Source organism: Pleurodeles waltl, chromosome 4_2 (assembly GCF_031143425.1).
Source record: "Pleurodeles waltl isolate 20211129_DDA chromosome 4_2, aPleWal1.hap1.20221129, whole genome shotgun sequence".
In the NCBI taxonomy this organism is placed as follows: Eukaryota; Metazoa; Chordata; class Amphibia; order Caudata; family Salamandridae; genus Pleurodeles; species Pleurodeles waltl.
In genome coordinates, this window is record NC_090443.1 from 409,589,572 (window position 1) to 409,612,409 (window position 22,838).

The following is a 22,838-nucleotide window of genomic DNA, read 5'->3' on the forward strand; positions in this document are numbered from 1 at the left end:
ACTTCAGCATGCTTCCCGTGAACTCGGGTGAATGCAGCACGCCTGCCACAGTCTGGAGGTGAGAGACAACTGCCTGGGCAAGCCCGCTTTCATTAGCCAATTGTCGAGGTAGTGGGAAGACTGGATACCCTAACCATCACAGGTGAGCTGCAGCCCCTCCATCACCTTGGTGAACACCTGAGGGTTGCTGGTAAGGCCAAAAGGAATCGCAACAAACTGATAATGCTTGTGGTCCACAGTAAACCGCAGGTAACATCTGTAAGCAGACAAGGAAGCGACTGGCATCGGGCAACTAGAAGCACTCCCTCAGCACCTTGGGGTTCATGGAACAGCAGTCCTCATGACGCTTAGATTCGTGCTCGAAGCACCAAATGAAAACCAGGTGGGAATCTTTCACAGACTTCTGTCTGTTGCAGAAACCACAGGGCTTAAACTCAACTGTTTTTTTTTTTTTTCCAGAGGACAGCCTATTTACACTGGGAGACAAAATCTCGAAAAAAAGGCTTGACAAAATGTTGAAAAACGTCAGTCAAAAATTGACTGAGGTAGATCTTTCTGGAACTGCACTGACTGGTGCAGAAATAAAAACAAAATGATGTCAGCATGCTGGGGGTGGTGCCAATATAGCCAAGGCACGTCCAGGTCGAACGCCACCGATGCAGAGCCAAACAATCCCACCTACCAGCATGCAGAGGTACTGCTCAAAAGGTTTCCAGCTCCAGTTTGATGCCTGGAGATTATTCTAAGGTAAGGAATCTGCAGCTAGAGGTCTCTATCAGATATAACTACCAAAGGCGGCAGCCACTATAAAGTATAATTCTGCTAGTGTGGGGCGGGGCCCACCTCCTAACTGGAGCTATTGAAATTTCTAGTAAATGCTACACAACATCTACTAAGCATTATTCAATGCTCAGTGGACACAATCGCTTTGGAGTATAGCACACTGAACACAACAAAGTCTCCATTATGTTGCACACAACCTTGAGAGCACGCCAGCCCAGCCATTGGCCAGGGAAACCTAGCAGGCACAGAGCACTACAACTGGCTTAACAAGTCAAGCAAAGTCAGGAGTAAGCACAGAAAATTATTCAACAAACCATTACCCACCTAAAGTTCCCTTTGCTGTCGTCTTCCTTCACCTCCAAAGACACAGTGAAAGTGAACACATCGCTGTCAGGTGTTGGAAGGGCGGAGTCCTTGACGTCAGTGACTTGCTTGGATGAACGTTTGAATGCGGTTGCAAAGCTGTACAAGATCCTACTGACCTGGAGGGGAATAACAGGACTGATTAGGGAAACTTGGATTTATGGATCTAGAACCTACTCTAAAACACAAGAGAGACTGCCTGACTGGCTGTGAATGTCACTTTTTTTTTGTTTTCAACTGTCTTGTTTTGATGTGAAGGATAGAGCTGTTGACTTTGGAGAACCAGGTTCGAATCCCAGTCCAAGCTCAGCATCCCTTGACTGTAGGAAAATTTGGGCAAACCCCTGTGCCTATAAAGGACAGAAATATGTAACAAAGGCTGGTTCTGCTGTAAAGCGCTTTGATGCCTTTGGGCCAGGTTCACACTAAAAAACACTACCACAAAAAAAAAAACACCACGAAAACATAGTTAAGTGGGTGGGCCTGGATGTAGCAGGTCTACATGTGGAGAAGCCGAAAGGGTGCAGGGGATCAATGGCAGTGACCACCAAAGTTTGGGACTCTCTATGGGAAGATTTTGAATTCGGAGAGGCAGAGGGAGAAGGTAACTCTGCAGAGGACAGCAGCACTGAGCCCTGACAGCCTCTCTTCCTGGGGTCATGCAGAGTACATAGTAACCAAAAGGGGGGCAGGGTACTGATGCCAACCTTGAACAGACATCTAGTGAATTATGCTTTATTAAAAAAAAAGGGGGGGCACCGTGGACGAAGATAGTGTAGCGAAAGCTTAGGGCCAAGGTTAATTTCTTTTTAGGACTAAGGGGGTCATTACAAGTTCAGCAGATGGTTTTCACCGCCATCCAAACTTCTGACAGGGAGGTTGCCGCCACACAGGCTACCTCCACGCCGACCCCATTAAGAGTTTCCCGCTAGGCTGGCAGGCGGAAAGCTAGTTTTCTGCCCGCTAGCCCAGCAGGAAACAGGCTACAGCATGGTCTCCAGCTCATAATCGAGTCGGCAACAATGCTGTAGCCCACAGGGTGCACCAGCACCCTCTCAATGTTCACTGTCTGCAAAGCAGACAGTGAACAATGCAAGAGTGCTGGACAGGGGGGCCCCTGTTCTCCGCCAGCCTTTTCATGGCAGTGTTACCACCATGAAAAAGCTGGTGGAGAACGAGGTTGTAATCCCCAGGGCAGTGCTACCCTGGTGGATTAGGATCTCTGCCACCTCCAGACCGCCTGGATCCAAGATGCTGGCAGAGCTGGTGGTTCCCTGGGGATCCGACCACCAGGGTTTTAATGTGGTGCTCGGACCACAACATTAGTGGCAGTCCAGACCGCCAGTCTCATAATGACCCCCTAAGTGTCTAGTTTGTAGTTTGATAGTGGTTACTCTGTCACAACTTGACAGATATCCCTTCTGCCCTATATCCTATAGCCATTGTAATAAGGCAGATATCTTGTCTTCTGTGTATCCTAAGGCTCTTGTTATAAAGAAGATGGGATACCAGTCACACTGTGATGGAGAAGACCATCCACCAAGCTCTATATCAGGCCTGAATTTTTCATATTATTATTTATTTTCCAATTCCCTAACCTCATTGCATTAGAGCCCATATATCTTCATGTGCTTTGATGAGACAAAGATCTGCAAAGGAATTTATGAAAAGCTGAGTGGTAACATGGGCTGCGTTCTGAAATTGTATAAAGTAGGGTACTATTCGCTGGAAATGTGAATTATACATAAAATGTGGAGAACATTTAACAATAAACATTAAAACAAAAGACTGATTTGTAATAGTGCAGACGATCTAAACATGATGGAATGACATTAGCTGACAGTAATTATTAGTGGTACAGAGTGATTCAAGCACAGCTGCCATAATTTTTGTGCCATGTACGCAGACCATTGCCTGGCTGAGGATGAGCAAATCCTCCTAGAAGCCACCAGAGTAGTTACTAAATGTTAATGTTATGCCTTAACATCAACCTATCCCAGAGCATGCACCAAAAACGTAATGGGTTGTCCTCACATACCACCAGGTGTCATGCTTCATCATAGGACTTCCCACGCTCCTCAAAAACCATGTTTGGTGAAGAGCGGGCCTACACCTACATTCAGGGAGGCACTTCTACTTAACTGTGAACCAGTGACATAATGAAAATTAAAAAACAATGTGATATACCCAACTGGACTCTTTTAATCGAGGGATACCACTTGGTACTAAAAATTCAACATGGAGATAAGGGGATCTAGTCCCCCATCGCCACTCACACTGTCAACATGTTTCTGCCTGTTGGCTCAAAAGGAGTCTATGGCATTCTTAAGGACAGAAACATAGGGTCTCTACAGAACACAAAATCTAGTGTGTGCCACTATATCTCATGTTAACCTCTGTCAACCTTCTCACTTCAATAGGTCTCAATAGTAATTTGCACACTATGTTTCACTCTTTCTCGATTAAAGTGCCAATTTTTAGTACTTTCTGAGTACTTTAATGAATTCTGTGGCAGACCGAGATCTCTTCCGCCTCCATAAAAGGTCCATACAGTAGACCGGCCACATTAGCTATACAACTCTAGAATATCTCAGCTGCCTGACCACTGTTCCAAGGACACATTCCCAGATGAAAGTCCCTTTGTTGTCAATGTAAATTCTAACTTAGATAAAGGAAATCCTTTAGTTCTTAGCCAACTGGTGGATTGTCTCTTGACCAGAAAACACTACTCATTCTTTGTGACTAAACTTCTCCTGAGCTATATGCTTTGTGTAATAAAGCGTACCCCTCTCCTTATTTAGAGGCCAGTGTACCACTCCCACAGTCTGTTTGCCTGTGCTATGTATGACAAGCTGTGTATATCTCACTTTTTCGTTCCTAATATTTAAGCTGCAGCCATGGCACAGCAAACTGTCATCGAACACAGAACTAAGTCCAATATTGGCATTCATTAGTTTAAGCACTTCTTTAGTATACGACTCAGCAGAGTCCACCTCTGAATGATTTTCTTCAGAAACCATAAATACGTTTTAAATAGGTATTATTTAATTTCTAAATAGAAAAAAGTTCTACTTCAAGATGGAAGTGAAGCAAACGCATTAGAAATATAGCACAGACATTGTTCGATCAGGCCACCACAAAATTACTATTTAGTACCTGTTTCCGCCATTTTTAGCATCTTTTTTTACACATATTTAGGGACAAGTATCAAAGTTTATATTAACAGATCACGAGATGCTTGTTTTACTCCATTGTGTGTTGAGCATTTCCCATCAATGTTCCTTGCCATTAAATTGGTTCCTTTAAAATGTATTTATCAAGCCTTACTACTTAATTTCTCTGATTCCTTGCATTCCTAAAAAATAACTTTTCTTTTATCCATATGAAATTTTTAAATGTCAAACTCGGGTCCTCAAAACTAGAATGTCTTGTTCTACTGTAATGTGGGTTTATTTTCCTTCCTTATTTATTTCTGATAGAAAGGGCATTCCTTTCTAATTGATTAACTTAGATCCCCTCCTTGTCAGGTCAACTAGGAGGCGACTGGTTCAGAGTGTTCAAAAACCCTAAGTTGCACAACCTGAATACCTTTACCTGGAATTCCACCGTGCCATCATTTCTCTCTTGTTCCCAATTTCAAGACCAATTTTTAAACTTTTCCTCTTAGGGTTCTGCTCTTGGAGGCTGCTGAGCAGGGGATAACAACAGATGCCTCTGCCGCACGCTTTCAGAGGCTTTTAAGCCAGATATCAGGGCATCATGGGAAGGGGGGCTTGGGCCCTGTTACGTTTTTGAGCGTTTCAACAGTTTAATCATTGGTCAACATAATTTGTGTTGTCCTAACGTGTGTCTTCCCCTTGACTTACTATCATTTCTGTGCTAGCTTCACACTATGACTACAACAACTGTACTGAAAAAGTTTGGCTTCTCTTTCATGTGCTGCCCTAGGCATGTAGCCTTGTCACTCTCTGGCTTTCAGTGACAGTGAGCATACCACATCATGTCAGCCACCGGTTCAACTGCTACCCACAATGGTAGCGCTCCCTTTGCATCAAGGACAGTTCCCTGTACAGATTTACTCTGACTTCATTCACCAGTGAGCCAATCTAGCTACCTTTACGCTTACTGTTCTTCTCCAATTCCCATTTGGGCTTCCAAAACGTGTGAAAGTTGGCTACATTCAATTTCATGACATTAAAAGTGTCAAAAGGTGTGCTGTTACTATTTAAAATGAGAAATTGTGAAGAACTAGCCAGCATTCTTACAGCGAACACACATTTTATTTTAAATTCAACATTGGACATGTTCACAGTTTATTCTGTTCAGTCACTGGCATTTCATAAGTGACCCTTGTGGGCTGATGGTTTGAGCAGCTGGGGCCACATAGGAGCAAAATGTGAGAATAACTTAGGCTCAAGGATTGTGTGAGAAGCGTGGGCCCACAAACACTTTGAACAGCTTGGTGCTGAAGAAAAATAACTAGGCCCATTATGGGTGCTGCCAGAAGTGTCAGTGGTCAAACCTGATATAGGTGAAAAGAAGGCAGAGAGAAAGCAATAGGAAAACGTTTTGAGTCACCCGCAGCAAAATATCCCCCTTAGAACATTAGTTTCTATCACGTGCTTTTGTGTTTTGTAATTGAAACTTTCTTTCCTAGGTACGTTAAACTATGCAGTGTATAAATTTGAAACCGTGCACGGCCCAGTAAGTTCCACTTTTTGGTAACCACAGGGGGAACCCTTGTCGGAGGTTGGGCAGGATCTTCCTTTTTTGGTTTGTTCGTGTCTCAGTAGAAATGTGTGATCAATTGGAGAAGAGATTAACAACACATACAGTGCTCACAAAACAATAGTCAGCTCTTCCACCTTTGCTTAAGGATGGTGGCTCTGGCTGGACCATATTAGAAGAAAGCCTGAGCTTTCATACTCCCAGCCTTACCAACTGGTAAGTATTAACTCTAATATTCGGTGCATGAAGAGCCCTGACAAGTCCCCAAGCGGCCCATGCAGGTACACATGTTCATTAAACTGTGTCATATTTACTGACTTACAGTAGTGTCAGTGTCCTCGCGGTCTCTCTAAAAACACTGTGATCCGAAGGTTCTCGGGATCGCGAGGAGACGCGAGATTCGGAATCGGTTGGGGAAAGCTTAATGGAGTGTGTGGCCTGTTTTGGTTGATGGCACCTGGAATAAATCTTAACATACTCTCGCTAATTGATCGTGCATCATTACAACACTGGCGACGAGAGCCTGGAGGAGATAGGCGTTACCATTAACCTCTCATGAACCTACGAATCTTACTGTTTAGTCACACCAGTTGACTGCTGGGCGTCGTTTTCAACAGGCCAAACGTTCCTGATCTTCGTGACTGAGGACAGTGAAACTGCTGATATTTCTGGAGGCGCTGCGATACTCGACACAGCGTTCAGGTGGGCTGCATTCATGTGTGCGATGCGACTTTTGGATTTGCCGGTTGTTTTCTCTTGCGCATACGCACAAAACAATTGAAAATTTTCAAAGGAGTTTGACTTGTCCGTGTACACTGATACATATTTGGTGTTATTTGGCGGCCATTTTAGGTGTATTATTTTTCTTCAAACTACTTGATTAGTTTATTGTATTCTTCAGCTGTAAAGCAATTAAGCTCCTTGCACCAATTCATGAACTAGTTGGAACTGTCGAATTTACAAGTATTATTGTCGTCACAATGGCAAATACTACAATGTCACAGCCTCCTGCATTTTTATCGGACAAAGGTGACCCAATCTTGCCGTGGAAACGCTGGAAAAATCTATTTGATTCCTATTTAATAGCGATTGGAGGTGAAAAGTTTTCCCCTTTAAGGAAACAAAGTGTACTTCTGCACAATTTAGGAGTGGAAGGCAGGAATATATATGACAGTTTGGAAATATTGCAGATTGGTGGAGCTGAAGGTGAACCAAGAGATGTGTACGAGATGTCAACCAAAATGTTAGCACTACATTTTGAATCCAAGCTAAATATAGTCCTTGAAAGACATAAGTTCTTTGCCAGAACTCAAGGGAAAACAGAAAGTGTAGGACATTTTGTTGCTTCCCTGCGAACTTTAGCGCATACATGTGATTTTGGTGACCTTACTGACTCTCTTATCAGAGATAAGCTAGTGCGTTGTACCAACAATAGACGTGTGCAAGAAAAGTTGTTAACAAAAAACCCTGATCTGAGAGAGGTGATTGCAATAGTGGAAGGAATGGAAAGCACCAGCAACTGGATTAAAGAAATGCATGATCCCGGAACACACTCTGTCTCTGAATCGGATACTATAAAAGTGACTAGTGATCGTGATGAAGTGTTAAAAGTCAGTTTCGACAACAAAAAAGGAAAAGAAAATAAAGAAATGCGATGTTACCGTTGTGGCAACTCAGGACATACTGCTAACAGTTCAAATTGTTACGCTAAGAATTCTGTTTGTAGAAAGTGTGGAAAAAGGGGCCACTATGCAAGGGTTTGCAAAGCTGAAAAACAGTTGAATGTAGATTCTATTACTGACGATATGGGCAAAATGGTGTTCTGCGTGAAGTCTGGTGATGGTTGTGTTGTAAACAGTGTAGGAACTGTGGATGAGGGACCTATAGTTATGCCTGAATGTGCTGTTAGAATAGATGACAAAGTTGTTAAGGTGCTGGCAGACTCAGGATCTCCATACACCATGGTAGGTGACAAGAATTGGCACACAATATTTGGCAATAAATATGGTCCTTTAGAAGAACCGGATATTAGTCCAGTGAGTTATGGTGGCACCAAGATTGACATAATAGGTTATAAGGTTATGACAATTCAATTTCAAGATAAAATGACTGTAGGAAAGGTTTATGTAGCCAAAAGAGGGGACAATTTGTTGGGTTGGCGACATCAGCGGGATATGGGTATTAAGTTAGATCCTAACGCTGCATGTCAAGTCTTGGTGGTGAATGAGCAAGATACCAATCTTGATATTTTTGAGGAATTTTCTTCTGTGTTCAATGATAAGCTGGGGTGCCTTAATGGTTTTGAACACAAGATAATTCTCAAGAGTAATGCAACTCCTTCGGTGCAGAAAGTGAGAAAAGTCCCAAGATTAATGTTAGAACCTCTCAAGAAAGAACTTACAAGATTGTTGGATTTGGGCGTAATTGAAGAAATTGAATCTTCTGAGTGGTTAGCCCCAGTAGTTTTGGCACCGAAGGAAGGTGGGAAACAGATTCGCATGTGTGTGGACCTCAGGGAGCTCAACAAACACATTTGGGTGGATCGTCAACCTTTGCCGAATATTTCAGAAGAATTATCAGGGTTGAATGGCTCAAAGTTTTTCAGTGTTCTTGACCTATCATCGGCTTACCACCAAATTGTCCTTCATCCTGATTCTAGACATTTGACGTCTTTTGTGACGCCGTTGGGAGCGTACCGATTCTTGAGGATGCCGTTTGGGCTAGCCTCGGCTGCCGCTTGTTTTCAACCAATTATGAAAAAGGTTTTAGAAAGTGTAACTGGCATTCTATTTTTCCAGGATGATATCTTGGTACATGGAAGAACGCTAGGTGAACATGACAAGATTTTAAGAAGAGTATTAGGGAAACTGTCTTCATCTGGTTTAACTGTAAAGATGCAAAAATGTAAGTTAAGGGTCACTTCTGTTTCTTATTTGGGTCATACTATTTCAGGTGAAGGCATAAAGCCCAAACTGGAGCTAGTTAATTCCATTATCCTGGCTCCTGAACCAAAAGATAAAGATAGTGTACGATCGTTCCTGGGCCTGGCAGAGTATTACTCCAAATTTATTATGAATTTTTCCAGTATAGTTCAACCTTTGAGGTCTCTTCTTAAAAAAGGTACTGAATTCAATTGGTCTGAAGAGTGTAAGGCGTCTTTTGAATTGGTGAAAAACAGTATTGGCAAGATGCCGACTTTAGGGCATTTTAACAGTTTTGCTAAAACTATATTGTATACTGATGCAAGCATTAATGGATTGGGGGCTGTATTAACTCAGAAGGTGGAGGGAGAAGAAAAGGCTATTGCTTTTGCATCCCGTTCCCTTAAGGATGCAGAACAGAATTATTCGGTCATTGAGAGGGAAGCTCTTGCTTGTTCTTGGGCAATCAAGCATTTTAAGTTTTATTTATGGGGTTTGCCTTTTGTAGTGAGAACTGACCATAAGCCCCTTATCCAAATTTTTTCCTCAAAGAAGAATGAAGACTTGTCACCCAGAATAAAAAGGTGGGTTGAAGGCCTATTAGACTACAATTTTCAAGTGGAATATATACCTGGTACAAGGAACTGTGTAGCGGATTTCTTGTCTCGAGCCCCCATTGACAGTGGAGATGAAAGGTTGGATGATGTCGGAGTAATAAATTGGGTGAGAGAAATAGCTATAGCTGAAGAGGTATGGAAGAGTGCGAGAGAAGAAGATCTTTCTAGGAAGATACTTGTTGAATTTATTGTAAAGGGGTGGCCAGAATTTAAAGATGTTCCTGATGACTTGAAGGGATTTTGGAATGTACGAGATGAACTTTGTTGTAATGATGAGGAGTTGTTTAGAGGGAGTAAAACTATTCCTCCTATGGGTGTAAGGGATAAGATTGTCAATTTAGCCCATGAAGGCCACATGGGTAGAAATTTGACTAAATGTAGGCTTAGAGAAGTGTATTGTTGGCCAGGTTTAGACCGAGATGTTGAGGCTGTAGTTAAAGACTGTGTATCCTGTGCACACAGTGATAAATGCAAGTCTGTAGTCAAAACTCCACTTTCCCCTGTTAATGTACCAGAAAGACCTTGGATGAAGTTGGGGCTTGTTTTCATGGGCCCATTTCACTTATTACCTGCAAATGAACGTTATGTGATGCTTCTGGTAGATTATACCTCGAAGTGGGTTGTAACAAAGTGTGTAGGCACTCTAGACACTAATACTGTGATTGAATTTCTTAAAGAGGAGTTCTCGCGTGAAGGAGTGTCCAGTCAATTAGTGACGGATAATGGAGTGCAATTGACTTCTCAGGAAATGCAAGATTTCCTGAAGTCGTTGGCTATATTACATCTGAGAACAGCTCTGTACCTACCCCGAGCTAATGGTCTTGCTGAAAGGATGAACAGAATAGTGAAATATTGTGTTCAAGAGGCTGTTCGGACTAGAATGCCACTTCATGATTTGCTTAGAGAAATGTGGTGGGCACATCGCAACACCCCCAATATGGTCACTTCAATTTCTACTTTTGTGTATTTAAGAGGAAGAGTGGGTTGTACTAAAATGAATCCTGCATGGATGGATGGAATGTTGCGACAATCAGATCAGCTAGGGGAGAAGTTGAATAAGGGTCCTGAATTGAGAAGGTCTTATCAGCAAAAGTATAAAAATAGATTTGATTTCAAACATAATGCATCTGAAGTAAAATGGTATGTAGGTGATAGGGTAATTAGTGAAGAAACCTGGTTTTGGGAAGAAAGGGATGTCAGGATTCATGGGTCCATTCTGCATCAAGGAAGTTAGACGGAATGTTGTGATTTTAGACAATGGTGATGCTTGGAGCATGTCCAGGATTGTGAAGTGGAGTAAACCATCTGGATCTCACAGTCAGGACTTGCGGAAATCTCATGTGCACAGTGGATCCAAGGACTTTCTAACTTCTGGTGAATCCAACAGACTTATGCATCAAGACAACATGCCTGAAATCTCTACTGAGTTAAAAAGGAACTTCAGATTTCATCGCAAGCCACGTTGGCTAAAGGATTTTGTGTCTTGAGACATACATGTTTTTTATATACTGTGTTTTTATATTTCTGTGTACTTCCTTTCATTGTTATTTTATAATTGTTCTGTATTCCTATTTAGTAGTTGTTAAGTAACGGTGTTCTATTTAGTAGTTGTTTAAGTAAGGGGGATGTGTTATATTTACTGACTTACAGTAGTGTCAGTGTCCTCGCGGTCTCTCTGAGAACACTGTGATCCGAAGGTTCTCGGGATCGCGAGGAGACGCGAGGTTCGGAATCGGTTGGGGAAAGCTTAATGGAGTGTGTGGCCTGTTTTGGTTGATGGCACCTGGAATAAATCTTAACATACTCTCGCTAATTGATCATGCATCATTACAACAAACTGCCATCACTAAAGGAGTTTTTGGGGAAATATACAACTTACGGCTTCCTTAATCTCACAGCTGAAGACGTGGATCTGGAAATCTTCGGACCCCCGGTAGCTCTCAGTGAAGGCAAAGCAGTTGCCCTCTGGAGTCCCGTCACACCCGCGGACACAAAACAATACCTTGTAGATGGGAAACGAGGCGACCTCCACACCGGTGACCTGGTTGATGATCCTGCACATAGGTGAGGCAGAGAGGTAGATGAAGGAGGACCACAGAGTGTGAGAGGGGAATCACAAGACAAGAAATAGTATCAATAACTAGCTTTAACAGAGAAAGAAACACTCTAAGTGCTCCTCTGGGTAAAGGTGACTTTAAACACTCAGTAGCTGGGTATTACCAGGCACACTAAGGCTGAAAAGCCAGGGGCTCAGGGACTCCTGGAGCGACAATCAGAAGACAACATAGCATATGAAAAACTGACTGTAAAACTCTTGGGTGGGGAAAAAATGTGAGGGAACTCTTAGAGAGCACATGTAGGGCAGTTCTAAAAGCACATGAAGGGCAGACTTTGACAGGTAATGAAGGCAGATTGCTAATGAACCTAACTAAGTGATCTGGAGTTGAAATACTGACCTGCTACTCTGGATAAATGTTACACTACTTGGATAAATGCTACATATAAAAATGAACAAATTTGTGGAAAATGTATCCATGTACTATAGCCATATGTAGTTTAACACATCGAAATTTGTGTATTTGTGTCTTGCGCCCTAAACTGGAATTTCTAGGAAGTATTTATTAAGTGTTGCTCCATGGACTGCAGAAGAGGATCACTGGACTTGGAAATGGTGAAGTGATTTGTTACAGCCGGATATCTGTCCTCTGAGGCACAGAAGTACCAGGCCGGAACCTCCCCAAAGAGGAAACTGTTAACTTGTTGCTTTAAAAATTCCTGGGGTAAGTTTTTCCAATGCCCTGTACCTATGTTACCATGCGTTTCCCTCGCAGCTCACCTGACTGAACCTTCTGGAACATTTGGCACATAGAGAGTGATGGCGAGAGGGGCTGAGCTCTGCGTCCTCATGGTTGCCATGGCCCGCAGGGCCTCCACTTCATTCCGGGGAGCAGAGACACCCATGCAGCCCAGATACGTCAGCTTGTTGAATAAGACACTGTGCTCCTCTGGGGGATCGCTGCAAGGAGAGGCGGGCCTGGGTGCTGAAATGTCTGAAAATACAACAGCAGCAAGGGAATCATGTCACAGAAGTGCATACTTGACAGTTAACACACTAAACAGCTGATGGTCAGCACAGAGTACTCTACAAACATGTAGATCAAGCCTATCCACCAACCTGACAGGCCCTTACAAGCAAATTACACACTAAACCCGGCCTTCTTATCTGATCTCAAAGCATGCCCAAGACGATTATGAACATCACGCTTTAGCTTCTATCCTCTAATCTCACAGTACTTTACAAATAGGTTACAAGTTAAATGGCTCCTTCTTTGAGGCCCACTGTCACTTTCTTTTATTGTGAAGATCTCAGTCCTAACCCATGAAGGCAATAGGAGTGCTGCACATCATGAAGTGTATTGAATTTGATTGGCAGTGGCAACAAGGATCTCAAGATAGAATAGAGTTCTACTTCTGTAATAAGAGACTGCACCTGGACTAGACCTGTATGGAATGTTGATAATTTCTGGACTAAAGGTAGATGCTCACTGTCCCCTCATGCCCGGGGCTAAGAATATTATTATTTGATTTCCCTGCAGTGGTTGGTCTGCATCCTGACTGGAAGTGCTGCCAAAAAGGAGACCTTCTCGGGATCAAAAGAAAAAAGAAATGTTCAGGCCCATCAAAAAACTCTTCAGATTCCCAACATCACAGACAGAAAAAAACTATCAGGACACAAATGCAGTGAGATGACCCCAGGAGACACTCCTTCACACCAACAACTGATGCTTTTATAACCATAGATCCCCACAACCACCTTTTCTACCCACACCCAGTGCTTCCAAAGACATACCAGCTTTAAAATTTGGTGTCACAGACACCTAGAATGAGGCTTGACTGGGATTGTGGCACCCAGGAGCACTGGAATTCTTCATCAATGACCAGTAGGTAACTAAGCCCTAGTAACCGTGATGAAATGTAAAATCCTGATTCTGTCCAGTTGGAACCGTGAGACCTGGACTTTTATCAGGGTTTCAATAACTTTGATTTGACAGGAATTAGGTGTTATCATATTTCTTAAAAAAAGGTGAGGCTCAGTACTGAGTCACAAAGGGTACTCATTGACTTTGATCTATCCACCTCATCTGCACATCACTTCCTTAGACTTCAGTGTTAGAACACTTTAGCACCATGGAGATCTGGTGAGTTGTCCATGATGCTGAACTCTATAAAGATGACACTGACTTGCTCTTTCCCTCGAGGAGTATTTTTTCCCACCCTACCATGGACCTATAACCTGAGCTGATCTAAGAACCACCAAACATGGCTAACGGTTACATTACGCAAAGCCTTTTGAATCGGTAGGAGACTGCCACAATTTGTTATTTTTATTGTGGTTACTAAAGTGTTACTCCTTTCAACATAATAACTATGAGTAGAGAGAGCTAGATGGAGAGAAGGTGAAAGAGAGATAAAAAGATATAGAAATGATTTTGATACAATAAATGTAAATCAACCTTCTAACCAACACTCAAGATTACTCTGTGACTTCTCAAACAAGCTACCACCAAGAGTCCAGGGGAATCAGGAGGCTTTGAAGAAATTACTTTCAGTCTCAGACCAGTAACCAGAATCCTGGTCACTTTGGAGCACATATAGTTTCACTGTTAATACTGCTAGGTGGTCCATTCACTTCAAGATTAGGTAAAAACTGTGAAAGTTGGTGGCATTGTGGGATCAAAATTCATATCTGCGGCACTCCAACAAAGGTCAGTTTAGGCCTTAAAAACATTAAAATTAAACTGAATATGGAATATGGAAACTGGAGAAATTTTTTAGGGGGCAATGATTGCAGCTGCTCCAAAGACACTGTCAAATTTCACCACTGAAGGTAACAGGAATCAATGAAATATGGCCGGATACCTGACCCAGTACCAAGAAAAGAGGAGAACTGAGCAAAGAGCAGGATCTCAAACTCAATTATGCAGTGGGTGTAAGAACACCTAGGGGGGTACCCTAAATGTTATTGTAAGGATATCACCATTCCAAACAACTATTCTGTTTAGACTACCGTAATCAGTCTTCTTGTTACCACACACCCATAGCCTATGGCTAGCCTTCATGACATCCTGGACATTTTACAAAACCCTAACCTTGTACAATGTGTTTAGATAGTGGTAATCTGAAAGTCTAGGATGTTTCCTCATTACAAAACCGTTGGGAGTGGATCAAAACTGTTAAAACTCATTTGTTCTCTCAACAGACTCGCTTGCTCGTTTTATACAATGCTGAATCAATCTTTCATTAACACATCTAGCACAACCTGTGGGAGCCAAGATGTCACTCCTAATTTTCATTGTAGCCATCTCATATATAGTAACATATTTCCCCCTTAACATGTCTGGAAATTTCAGACATATCTCTCTTTTTGTTCCCTTCTCCATTAAAAAATCTGGGTTGGGTGCCAGATACCATGAAAACGTAAGGCCTCCTCTCTAGATATTCATGTCTAGTACCTTTTCAAAGTACAGGAGTTCTCTGCTAAGGTTTGCCCTCCCGTTTGTCGCTGGCCAACATTCCCTTCACTTGCTCCTCTGGAATAAGTTTAATAACTCCAGTATCCACCTCTGCCACAAAATAACCAATGGACATAATTGCATGCTCTTAAAAAAGCTGTCCTGCTCTCTCAAGGCTGTTACTGGCCCACATCTGGAAAACATATGGATCAAGTATATGGAATTTAAATGGAGGGGACCCATAGCCAGGTCTCCGATCAGGCTGATAATCATCCTGCCTGGCGCCCGCGACCAGGCCTTCACCTGGTGCACTGCATGACACAGTGCTTCGAAACGAAAACGTAGCTGAAATTATGGAACACTTTAACTTGAGCTCTCTGTCTGTCCCCACAGCCAGCACACACACTGAAGGTTTTTAAGGTAGTTATATGGAGGGGTGTAAACAAACTTTATTGGCATTTTCACAACAGTACATTCACATAGGAGGGCCAGTAAGAAGCATCAATGCAATCATTGGTCAAAACCTCAAAGAACACAATTAAGCAAGTGCACACCCTCAGCCGGAGCCATGGACGAACATGGCCGACTCCCTATTTCTTATGAACCACTGCATACGGTCCCTACTGACCCCGTCTTCTATGCCATTCCATAGTTCAACATCCCAACTAAAGTTACATAGCCCTACCCCTCCGTCTCCCCCACTTCCCAATCAGTACTGTATGATTTCCTTTAGTGGTCTAATACATAGCTTAGCTGGGTCAGCAATGTCAGCGAAGAGCTGTATGCCTCTCTAACGTTTATATAAGCCACACTATGGGATGACAAAGGAGATGAGGCATGCGTTCGCAAGGCCCTCTGCAATCGATAGCCCAGTGCTCCCATGCAGCTACTCCCCGGTGACTATTCCAAAGCCACAGCTCCTTGGTTGCCTGAGGGGGTGGGTGGAGAAATCACTGAGGCCTGCTCTTCCATTATCAGCTTTTCCACCAGACCCTCCCATGCTCTCGCTACATCTATGGATCTCATGCCTTTTTTTGATTCCCTGAGGAGCATGACTCTTTCATATTCTGGCCTTTGAAACTATTTCCTCCACCACCCATCAACCGTAGGGCTTACCGCCGATTTCCATTTGAGCATGAGTTGGCTTTTAGGTAGGATCAGATCAATCAATTTAGCCGCAAGTCAGTATTTAGAAGGATGCAGGTAGTAACCCAATAAGCACACCCTGGGTCCCAAGGATGTTGCGGCCTGTGGCAGCTATAATCAAAGAAATACCATTTCCCCAGTAGGAGGGGAGCTGCGGGCAGTCCCAAACCATTTGTAACAATTTGGCAACAAGGGCTTTGTGTCTAGGACACTTGGCATGGGAATGGGGGAAAATGTATTGATTTTGCCATGCATGAGGTACACACTATGTAACAAAATAAAAGTTGATCAGTTTAAACCTTGCGTTCCTTGAGCCCTTCAGTGTCCATTCCAGTATGTTCCCTAGGCATCATCTGCAATAGATGCCCCCACATCTGTCTCCCATCTATCTTCTAGTGCATCCAAAGGGGCATCTATTTCAGTTCTGAGGGCGCGGTTAAGGCCTGAAACAACTCTAGTACCTCCTGAAGAGGTACAAATACAATGGCAGCCCTGATGTGTCTTAGGCTCTCAGAGCTCCTCCGGCCACTTATGTCTCAATAGCTACCACTATCTCCCTATATACTAAGAAGTGACCCGACGGTAGGTCGAAGTTCCCCTGCAATTTGTCAAATGTCAGCAACTCTCCTAGTTACATGGAGGGCTTGTGTTGCTAAGCAGTTGAGTAATCTTGGGGCCCAAGTCGAAGTCTGGAGGCTCAGGAGAGAGAGATCTGCGCCCAGGAATTGGACTAATATGCCTCTGGCAATGCTGGGCTGCTAGCAGACAGTAGCTCTAAGCTTCAGGAATACCGAGAGGCAGTGGACAGCCACCTCACTATCTATAGATGGGGAAACCGCATGGCGCTATGAGGAGGGTGACACGTCAGGTCAGATGTTAGCACGCATGTCACATAAACCCTGGGCCAGCAGATATATTATGGATTTACAGGATCAGCATGGCAATCTGCACTCAGGCACTGGGAAGGTCATACACATTGTTACCAAATATCACACAAAGTTGTATAACTCGATATCAGCTACTGCGCCACAGGAGATCACTGAATTTTGATTCCAATGCACGTTTGTGGCTAGAGGATGCTAATCAGCAATATTTCAATGTCGCCTTCTCTGTGGAGGACATAGTCTAAGTCATTGGTACTTGCAAACATTTCCCTGGGGGCCGCAAAGATCTCTCTGCGGCATGCCCGAGGGCCGCACAGATGCCAGTACAGCGAGGGTTGGGGTGATGAAAGGTTGGCGTAGGGGGACACGAAGCAGCTGCATAGTATGGACAACATAATGAGCCTTTCCATGGTTTCTGTGTGCCATCAATGCTCTATTCTCATGCCCCTAACATTAAAGTCAAAGCATTAACATCTAATGTTAAGCACAAGAGGGAAAGAGACACTCACCTGGTCGGTGAATTGCAAAATGTGAAATCAGAAAACCTGGTTATCAGTCCTGGCATCCCCACTTAACCAAATTGTGTGATCCTAGGCAATTGGTTAATTTCACTTTGCCTCCCTTTTCTTCACTACCACATATAAGAGCCCTTTGACACATACAAGTTCAGGATGTGTGCTGTACAAAACTATAATGTTGTTCCAATTATATAACAAGACTATGCACAAAGTGCACCTGACAAATGAGTTGCCTCTTGGTTCAATAATGGCATTGTTTTCCAAATGGGGGCAGCATGAATGTTTCCAAAATCCTATTTGAAAACTGTCACTGCTAATGCCTCTAATGCAGTCATATAATCTTATCTTCTAAGGTAAAATGTTCATGCATGTTGGTAAAATACAGTTTTATAAAGTTTGCAGAGTTTATCATGTTTCTGCATGTTAAGTGCAAGATGTCTTTAAAACTAAAAGTCTTTCTAATGAGAGGTTGTCTAGGACACCTTTTCTTATATACTGTTACTTTAATCAACATGTAAATAAAGTATACTGGTTTGTGTTGCAGCCTTGTTTGTTCCTGCGCTGTCAAGTGAACAGCAGCCCAGTGCTACTGTTCACCAGGGGGCCGCAATTAAACATCAGGAGGGCCGTACTTTGAGTATCCCTGGTCTAAGTGATTCATGGCATCTCTGCAGTCTAAGGCTGGTATATGATGGAGTGACCACACAATTTTACAAAGAATATGTACACGTCGTACCTCCTTGCCTCCTGGAGGTATATGGAGCACTAGAGAGACTGTGAACCTTCCACCTTCCCCCTGCAAAGCCTTGATAGTTACCATTCTAAGGCCTGACAAGTCCGTTGACAGCTGTGAATTGTAAAGACTCTTAAAAATGACCATCGTCGACAATAAACTACTGGCCAAACTCATCACCAACAGATTTCTCCCCCAACTCCCTATCATTGTCAAACCGGATCAGTCAGTGTTCACATTGGGCTTCTCCACTGCCCACAACCTTCGAACGATTTTTGCACTTCTGCATACTCAGGATCCTCAAAGGAAGGCTGCAGGTGTCCTGATGCCACAAATGCTTCCACCTCTCTGGAGTGGCGATACATGGTCTTGTTCAGCTGGAGCATCTAGATATCAGCAAGCATTTTCTCCAATGGATTAAATTATTGTATCAGCCGAACTGGCACTAGTGTGCATTATTGGAAAAGTCTCCCCTTTATTTGCCAGTGGCAGAGGAGGGAAGCAGGGCTGCCCCCCGTCTTCCTTCCGCCTTGTGATTGCTAATAATTCACCTGCTGCGTGGCTCTGATGACACCACCCTGAGAGGGGGTTGAACTATAAGGCTAGGTGACTGGTGGTGTTGCTATATGCTGACAACATCACTTTATACTTTTGTGATTATGAGATCAACACGTCCCAGGTGAATAAGGAATTCATACGGTTGAGAGGTAAGACTGTCATTACGCTAACTTGGACTAAATCATTGACCTTCCCATTAACCATTGTAAACGGGGTCTGGGTTAGAGGAGAGCTACTTAACCTTTGGCAAGTAAATAATGGGAAGGCTACTGCGTGGCTGGAGAAGCGTGTGCCCATATGGACTAGGCTCTCCCTGTCCTTCGCAGGCAGGGTTGCCGTAGCTAAAACGGTTATTGTAACTAAGTTCTTGTTTCTGATAATATTCCACTACCTCACTAGCAACACTTCCTGAACAGGCTTAGGTCCAGTCTGATCAGACTAGCCTGACAACAGCTTAGGGTGTAGAGGGAGGGGCTCAAGCTGCCTTTGCCCACTGTGGTCTGTGGGCGCCAGACATGCTGTGCACAGGCCCAGTATGACACTACTGCTACCAAACCACACTGTTTCAGCCACACACTGATATAGAGGCAAACAATATAGCCCCCTGTCCACTAACCACCACACTTCTCCACAATCGCCGCACAGGAAGACAGACATTGTTGGGTGCACGATTTGGGCCTGGTACTGCCTTCGTCAAAAGGCTATACCAGCGTGCCTCTACTCGTATGACCTAAAGGTGGAACACAATCCTGCCATTCCCCTGATGGTGGGTCACAGGGTGTACCAAAAACTAGAATGCTTGCATTTAAAGAAACTCAGCGACCTCTACACAGAGGGTTGGCTTCTCTCCCTCGAGTCTGTTATGATCTGCCTTGATTAAACACTTTCCTATACTTTAGGCTACGGAACACCTACAAAGAAGCGCATCATACATCCTTGAAGCACCCCAGTCATTGCAGCCCTAGATAAGTACTGAGCTTTCCATCCTCGTGGAAGCTAACCAGCTGACTATACACAGACATGAAGGGCTGGGCCCCGGTCTGTGTTCTGAAGGCCTTCTCCTGTTGATTGGTGACCCTGTCTCCTCTGCCAATGAAGGAACAGTAAATATTGTTACTTTTTTTTGTAAATCTGTTTTATCGAGCATTTTTCCTCATAAAAAGGCACTAGATAGTCAAACATAGTCTCAGACCCAAGTGTTGCAGCTTACAAATCTAACAGTCCTTTACAAGATCACAGACGGCAACGGACTGGTTCAGCTTCATGCTCGGATTCCAGCCCCCCTCATTATATCCATGCAGCATTCCCACTTCAGCCTACCAATATACACATTACCGCCCTCTGAGGCAGATCTCCTCCCTGTGTGTGGGCACCCTGGACCAAGTAACCAGGTATCAATCATCTGCCATACCCTCCCAAGTTCCACATAACTGTGCAAATTTATGTGGGCACCCCTCGCTTTGTATAAAAGTTCTTAAGCCCGTTGACACCGGCCCATATTGGAAGCTCGCATTCTTACAGTAGGTACAGTTGCCCACTCCCAGCAACATATTATATCTTGCCTGTCCATTGCTAGCACTAGAGGAGGATTAAGTATCCATTCAGGGTGGGTAAGCATTATTGACAGACCTACAGCCATTAAGAGTTTACCGTATATACCCGTCCTAACCTGTCGGACCTTCAGACATTCCCAGACAGTGTGCAGTAGCATGCCCCTTTGACCACACCCGTTCAGACGTTTGTCAATGGCTGACTTGCCCACGGTGAATAACCTGGTCCTAGTGAAGTGAGCTCAATGGAGCAATTTCAACTAGATCATCTGGAACCTACTCAATTTGTGGCTTCGCTAAGATATCTGCAGACTGCAACCTAGTACCTAGTTGTCATCATCAACCTGCCCGGGTCTCATTCCCATTTCTCTCTTACATCACTTAGTGGAGGCTGAATGTTATTAAGTAGCAAAGTGTACGTATACGGCATGTCTTTTCAGGGGGACGCCAAGACCATAAATTCCAGCAGGTTCTCTTCTGTTATGTCTGGAACTGGGCCAAGGCAGCGAGACAAAATGGATCAACATCGTACTGTAGAAACTGGCTTCCAGTCAATTTGTATTGCTCCTGTAGTTCTGGGAAGTTCATCATCCCTTTTGGTGTCCATATATCTCCCAATTTGGAGATTTCTAGAAGGTCTCATTTCCAATAGTCTTCTACTTTCCGCAAGTCAACCAGGGCTTCTCTGTCTCATAATGGTATTTCTAGGCTCACTTTATATTTCTATTCTAATATGTGGCGTGCCTTCCTTCGTATCCTAATTACTGTAGCCGTCAGGAAAGGGAGGTTTACAAGCTGGCCTCTACCATATAGTTGCTGAATATAACCCCATGAGTCTATAGCTCATCTGCCTGCCATCAAAGACAGATCACGTTGAGCAACAAATGACCATTCATTAATTACTAATAACTGTGTTGCCCAAAAGTAGATGCAGAGGTCTGGGAGGACAATACCCTCCTCCTGGGGTTTTCTAATCAGGATAGGTAAAGCTATTTTTGACATCCCACCGTTCCAGGGAAACAAACATGTATCCACCTCTACTAGTTTGTTAAGTGGTCTGGTACCTCAAAAAGTGAATTCTGCAGTGTGCAGAGGAGTTTGGGAGGAGCCTTCGCCTGTGTCCCATATCCTTTAAAAACCTGACAGTATTCATCCCAGGTTGTGGTAATGGAACAACTTTGGATCCGTGGTCAAGTAGATCGCTGAGTGTGTAAAACTCCTCTCCTTCCAAGCCAGGAGACACATCGATGCCTCATCAGGCTGCCAATCTGTGAGTGGGTTTGTGAAGGATACTGTCCAGTTCTTATGAATGCAAGAGGAAGACCCAAAAGCCCTAAAGATCTCGAGAGTCCATGAGATGGAGTTCTTCAGGGTCCACGAGTTATATCAGGAGGTCTTAAGCATACAGCGAAATAACATCTTCCCATTCAAAAACCCAAGGCAGTCCCAGGATCAGGGCATCACAGTGAAACCAGTTAGCCAGTGGTTCATTTGTCACCACAGAAATCAGAGGAGATAAGGGACACCACTGTCGGGTGCTCCTCCCCAGAGACATTGCCGTTCACCCAGAGCCAGGTAGTCAGTCTTCAATATAGAAGACATTTCCAGGCCAGAAAAAGAAGAACCAAAGCCCATCTGCCGGAAAAGTGCCATTAGATTGAGCCATTCTAAGAAATCAAACACTTTCTCTGTGTCCAATGCCTAGAGCACTGTTGGTTCCATCATCACCCCTCTCCACACTAGACAGCTGAATATTTGTGAGAGTTTGTGCCTTATAGCCCTATATGGCATAAAGACTGATTGATCTGGGGTGATCTTGCTGTCTACGCCTGCATCAGTCAATTCGTCAGGATCTTGGTCAATATTTTCATTTACATATTTTAGAGCGATATTGGCTTATAGGACGCAGTCTTCCAGATGCTTCCCTGGTTTACGGATTAGGACAATGGTCGCTTGTTGGAAGTCCCGTGGGAGTACACCCTCGGCCCTTGATTTGTACAATATATCCCAAGTTGACTGAACCACCCACATTTTCACACATTTAAAATATTTTGAAGGTAGACCACTTGGGCCTGGAGATTTTTCACTCGAGTTAATTCAGGGCCTTTGCTACCGCTCCCTCCTGCATTTTGGGATGCCTTTTATGAAGTCATTTAGATCTCCCCCTGCTCCACCACCTGTATGGGCTGTATATACCTTTCCCAGGAACTGTGCAAAGGCTTGAGCAATGTCCTTAGTGAAATCCACCAAGGTGCCATCTTCTGCACACACTCTATGCACCAATCTAGGACTCTCCTCTTTCTTAGCTAGGAAAGCATTTTCCCAGCCTTGCTCCCTTCTTCATACACAATTGCTCTTTTTAGCTTTGTAGACAGTCGTGGCCTCATGGTACTGAAGGCTCCTGCATTCCACCAACAGCAATGTTATTTTTGTGGTGAGAATGGGGTCCAGTGATGCTTCATACCCTATTTTCCAAGTTTGTAGTTTTGACTCCAGTTCCAAAATTCTGCTCCCCCTTTGCTTT

General features: G+C 43.7%; 1 protein-coding gene across 4 annotated transcripts in view; it reads right to left on the reverse strand.

The window, feature by feature from the left end:
- RABGAP1L (RAB GTPase activating protein 1 like) overlaps window positions 1-22,838 on the reverse strand; it is a 1,234,468-nt gene that overhangs the window by 938,961 nt on the left and 272,669 nt on the right. For all 4 annotated transcript variants that reach the window (XM_069231590.1, XM_069231591.1, XM_069231592.1 and 1 more), the window contains 3 exons: window positions 12,249-12,462; window positions 11,292-11,466; window positions 1,108-1,265 (listed from right to left, as the gene is read on the reverse strand). In XM_069231590.1, the coding sequence (XP_069087691.1) occupies window positions 1,108-1,265; window positions 11,292-11,466; window positions 12,249-12,462 (547 nt within the window). The remainder of the gene's footprint in view (window positions 1-1,107; window positions 1,266-11,291; window positions 11,467-12,248; window positions 12,463-22,838) is intronic.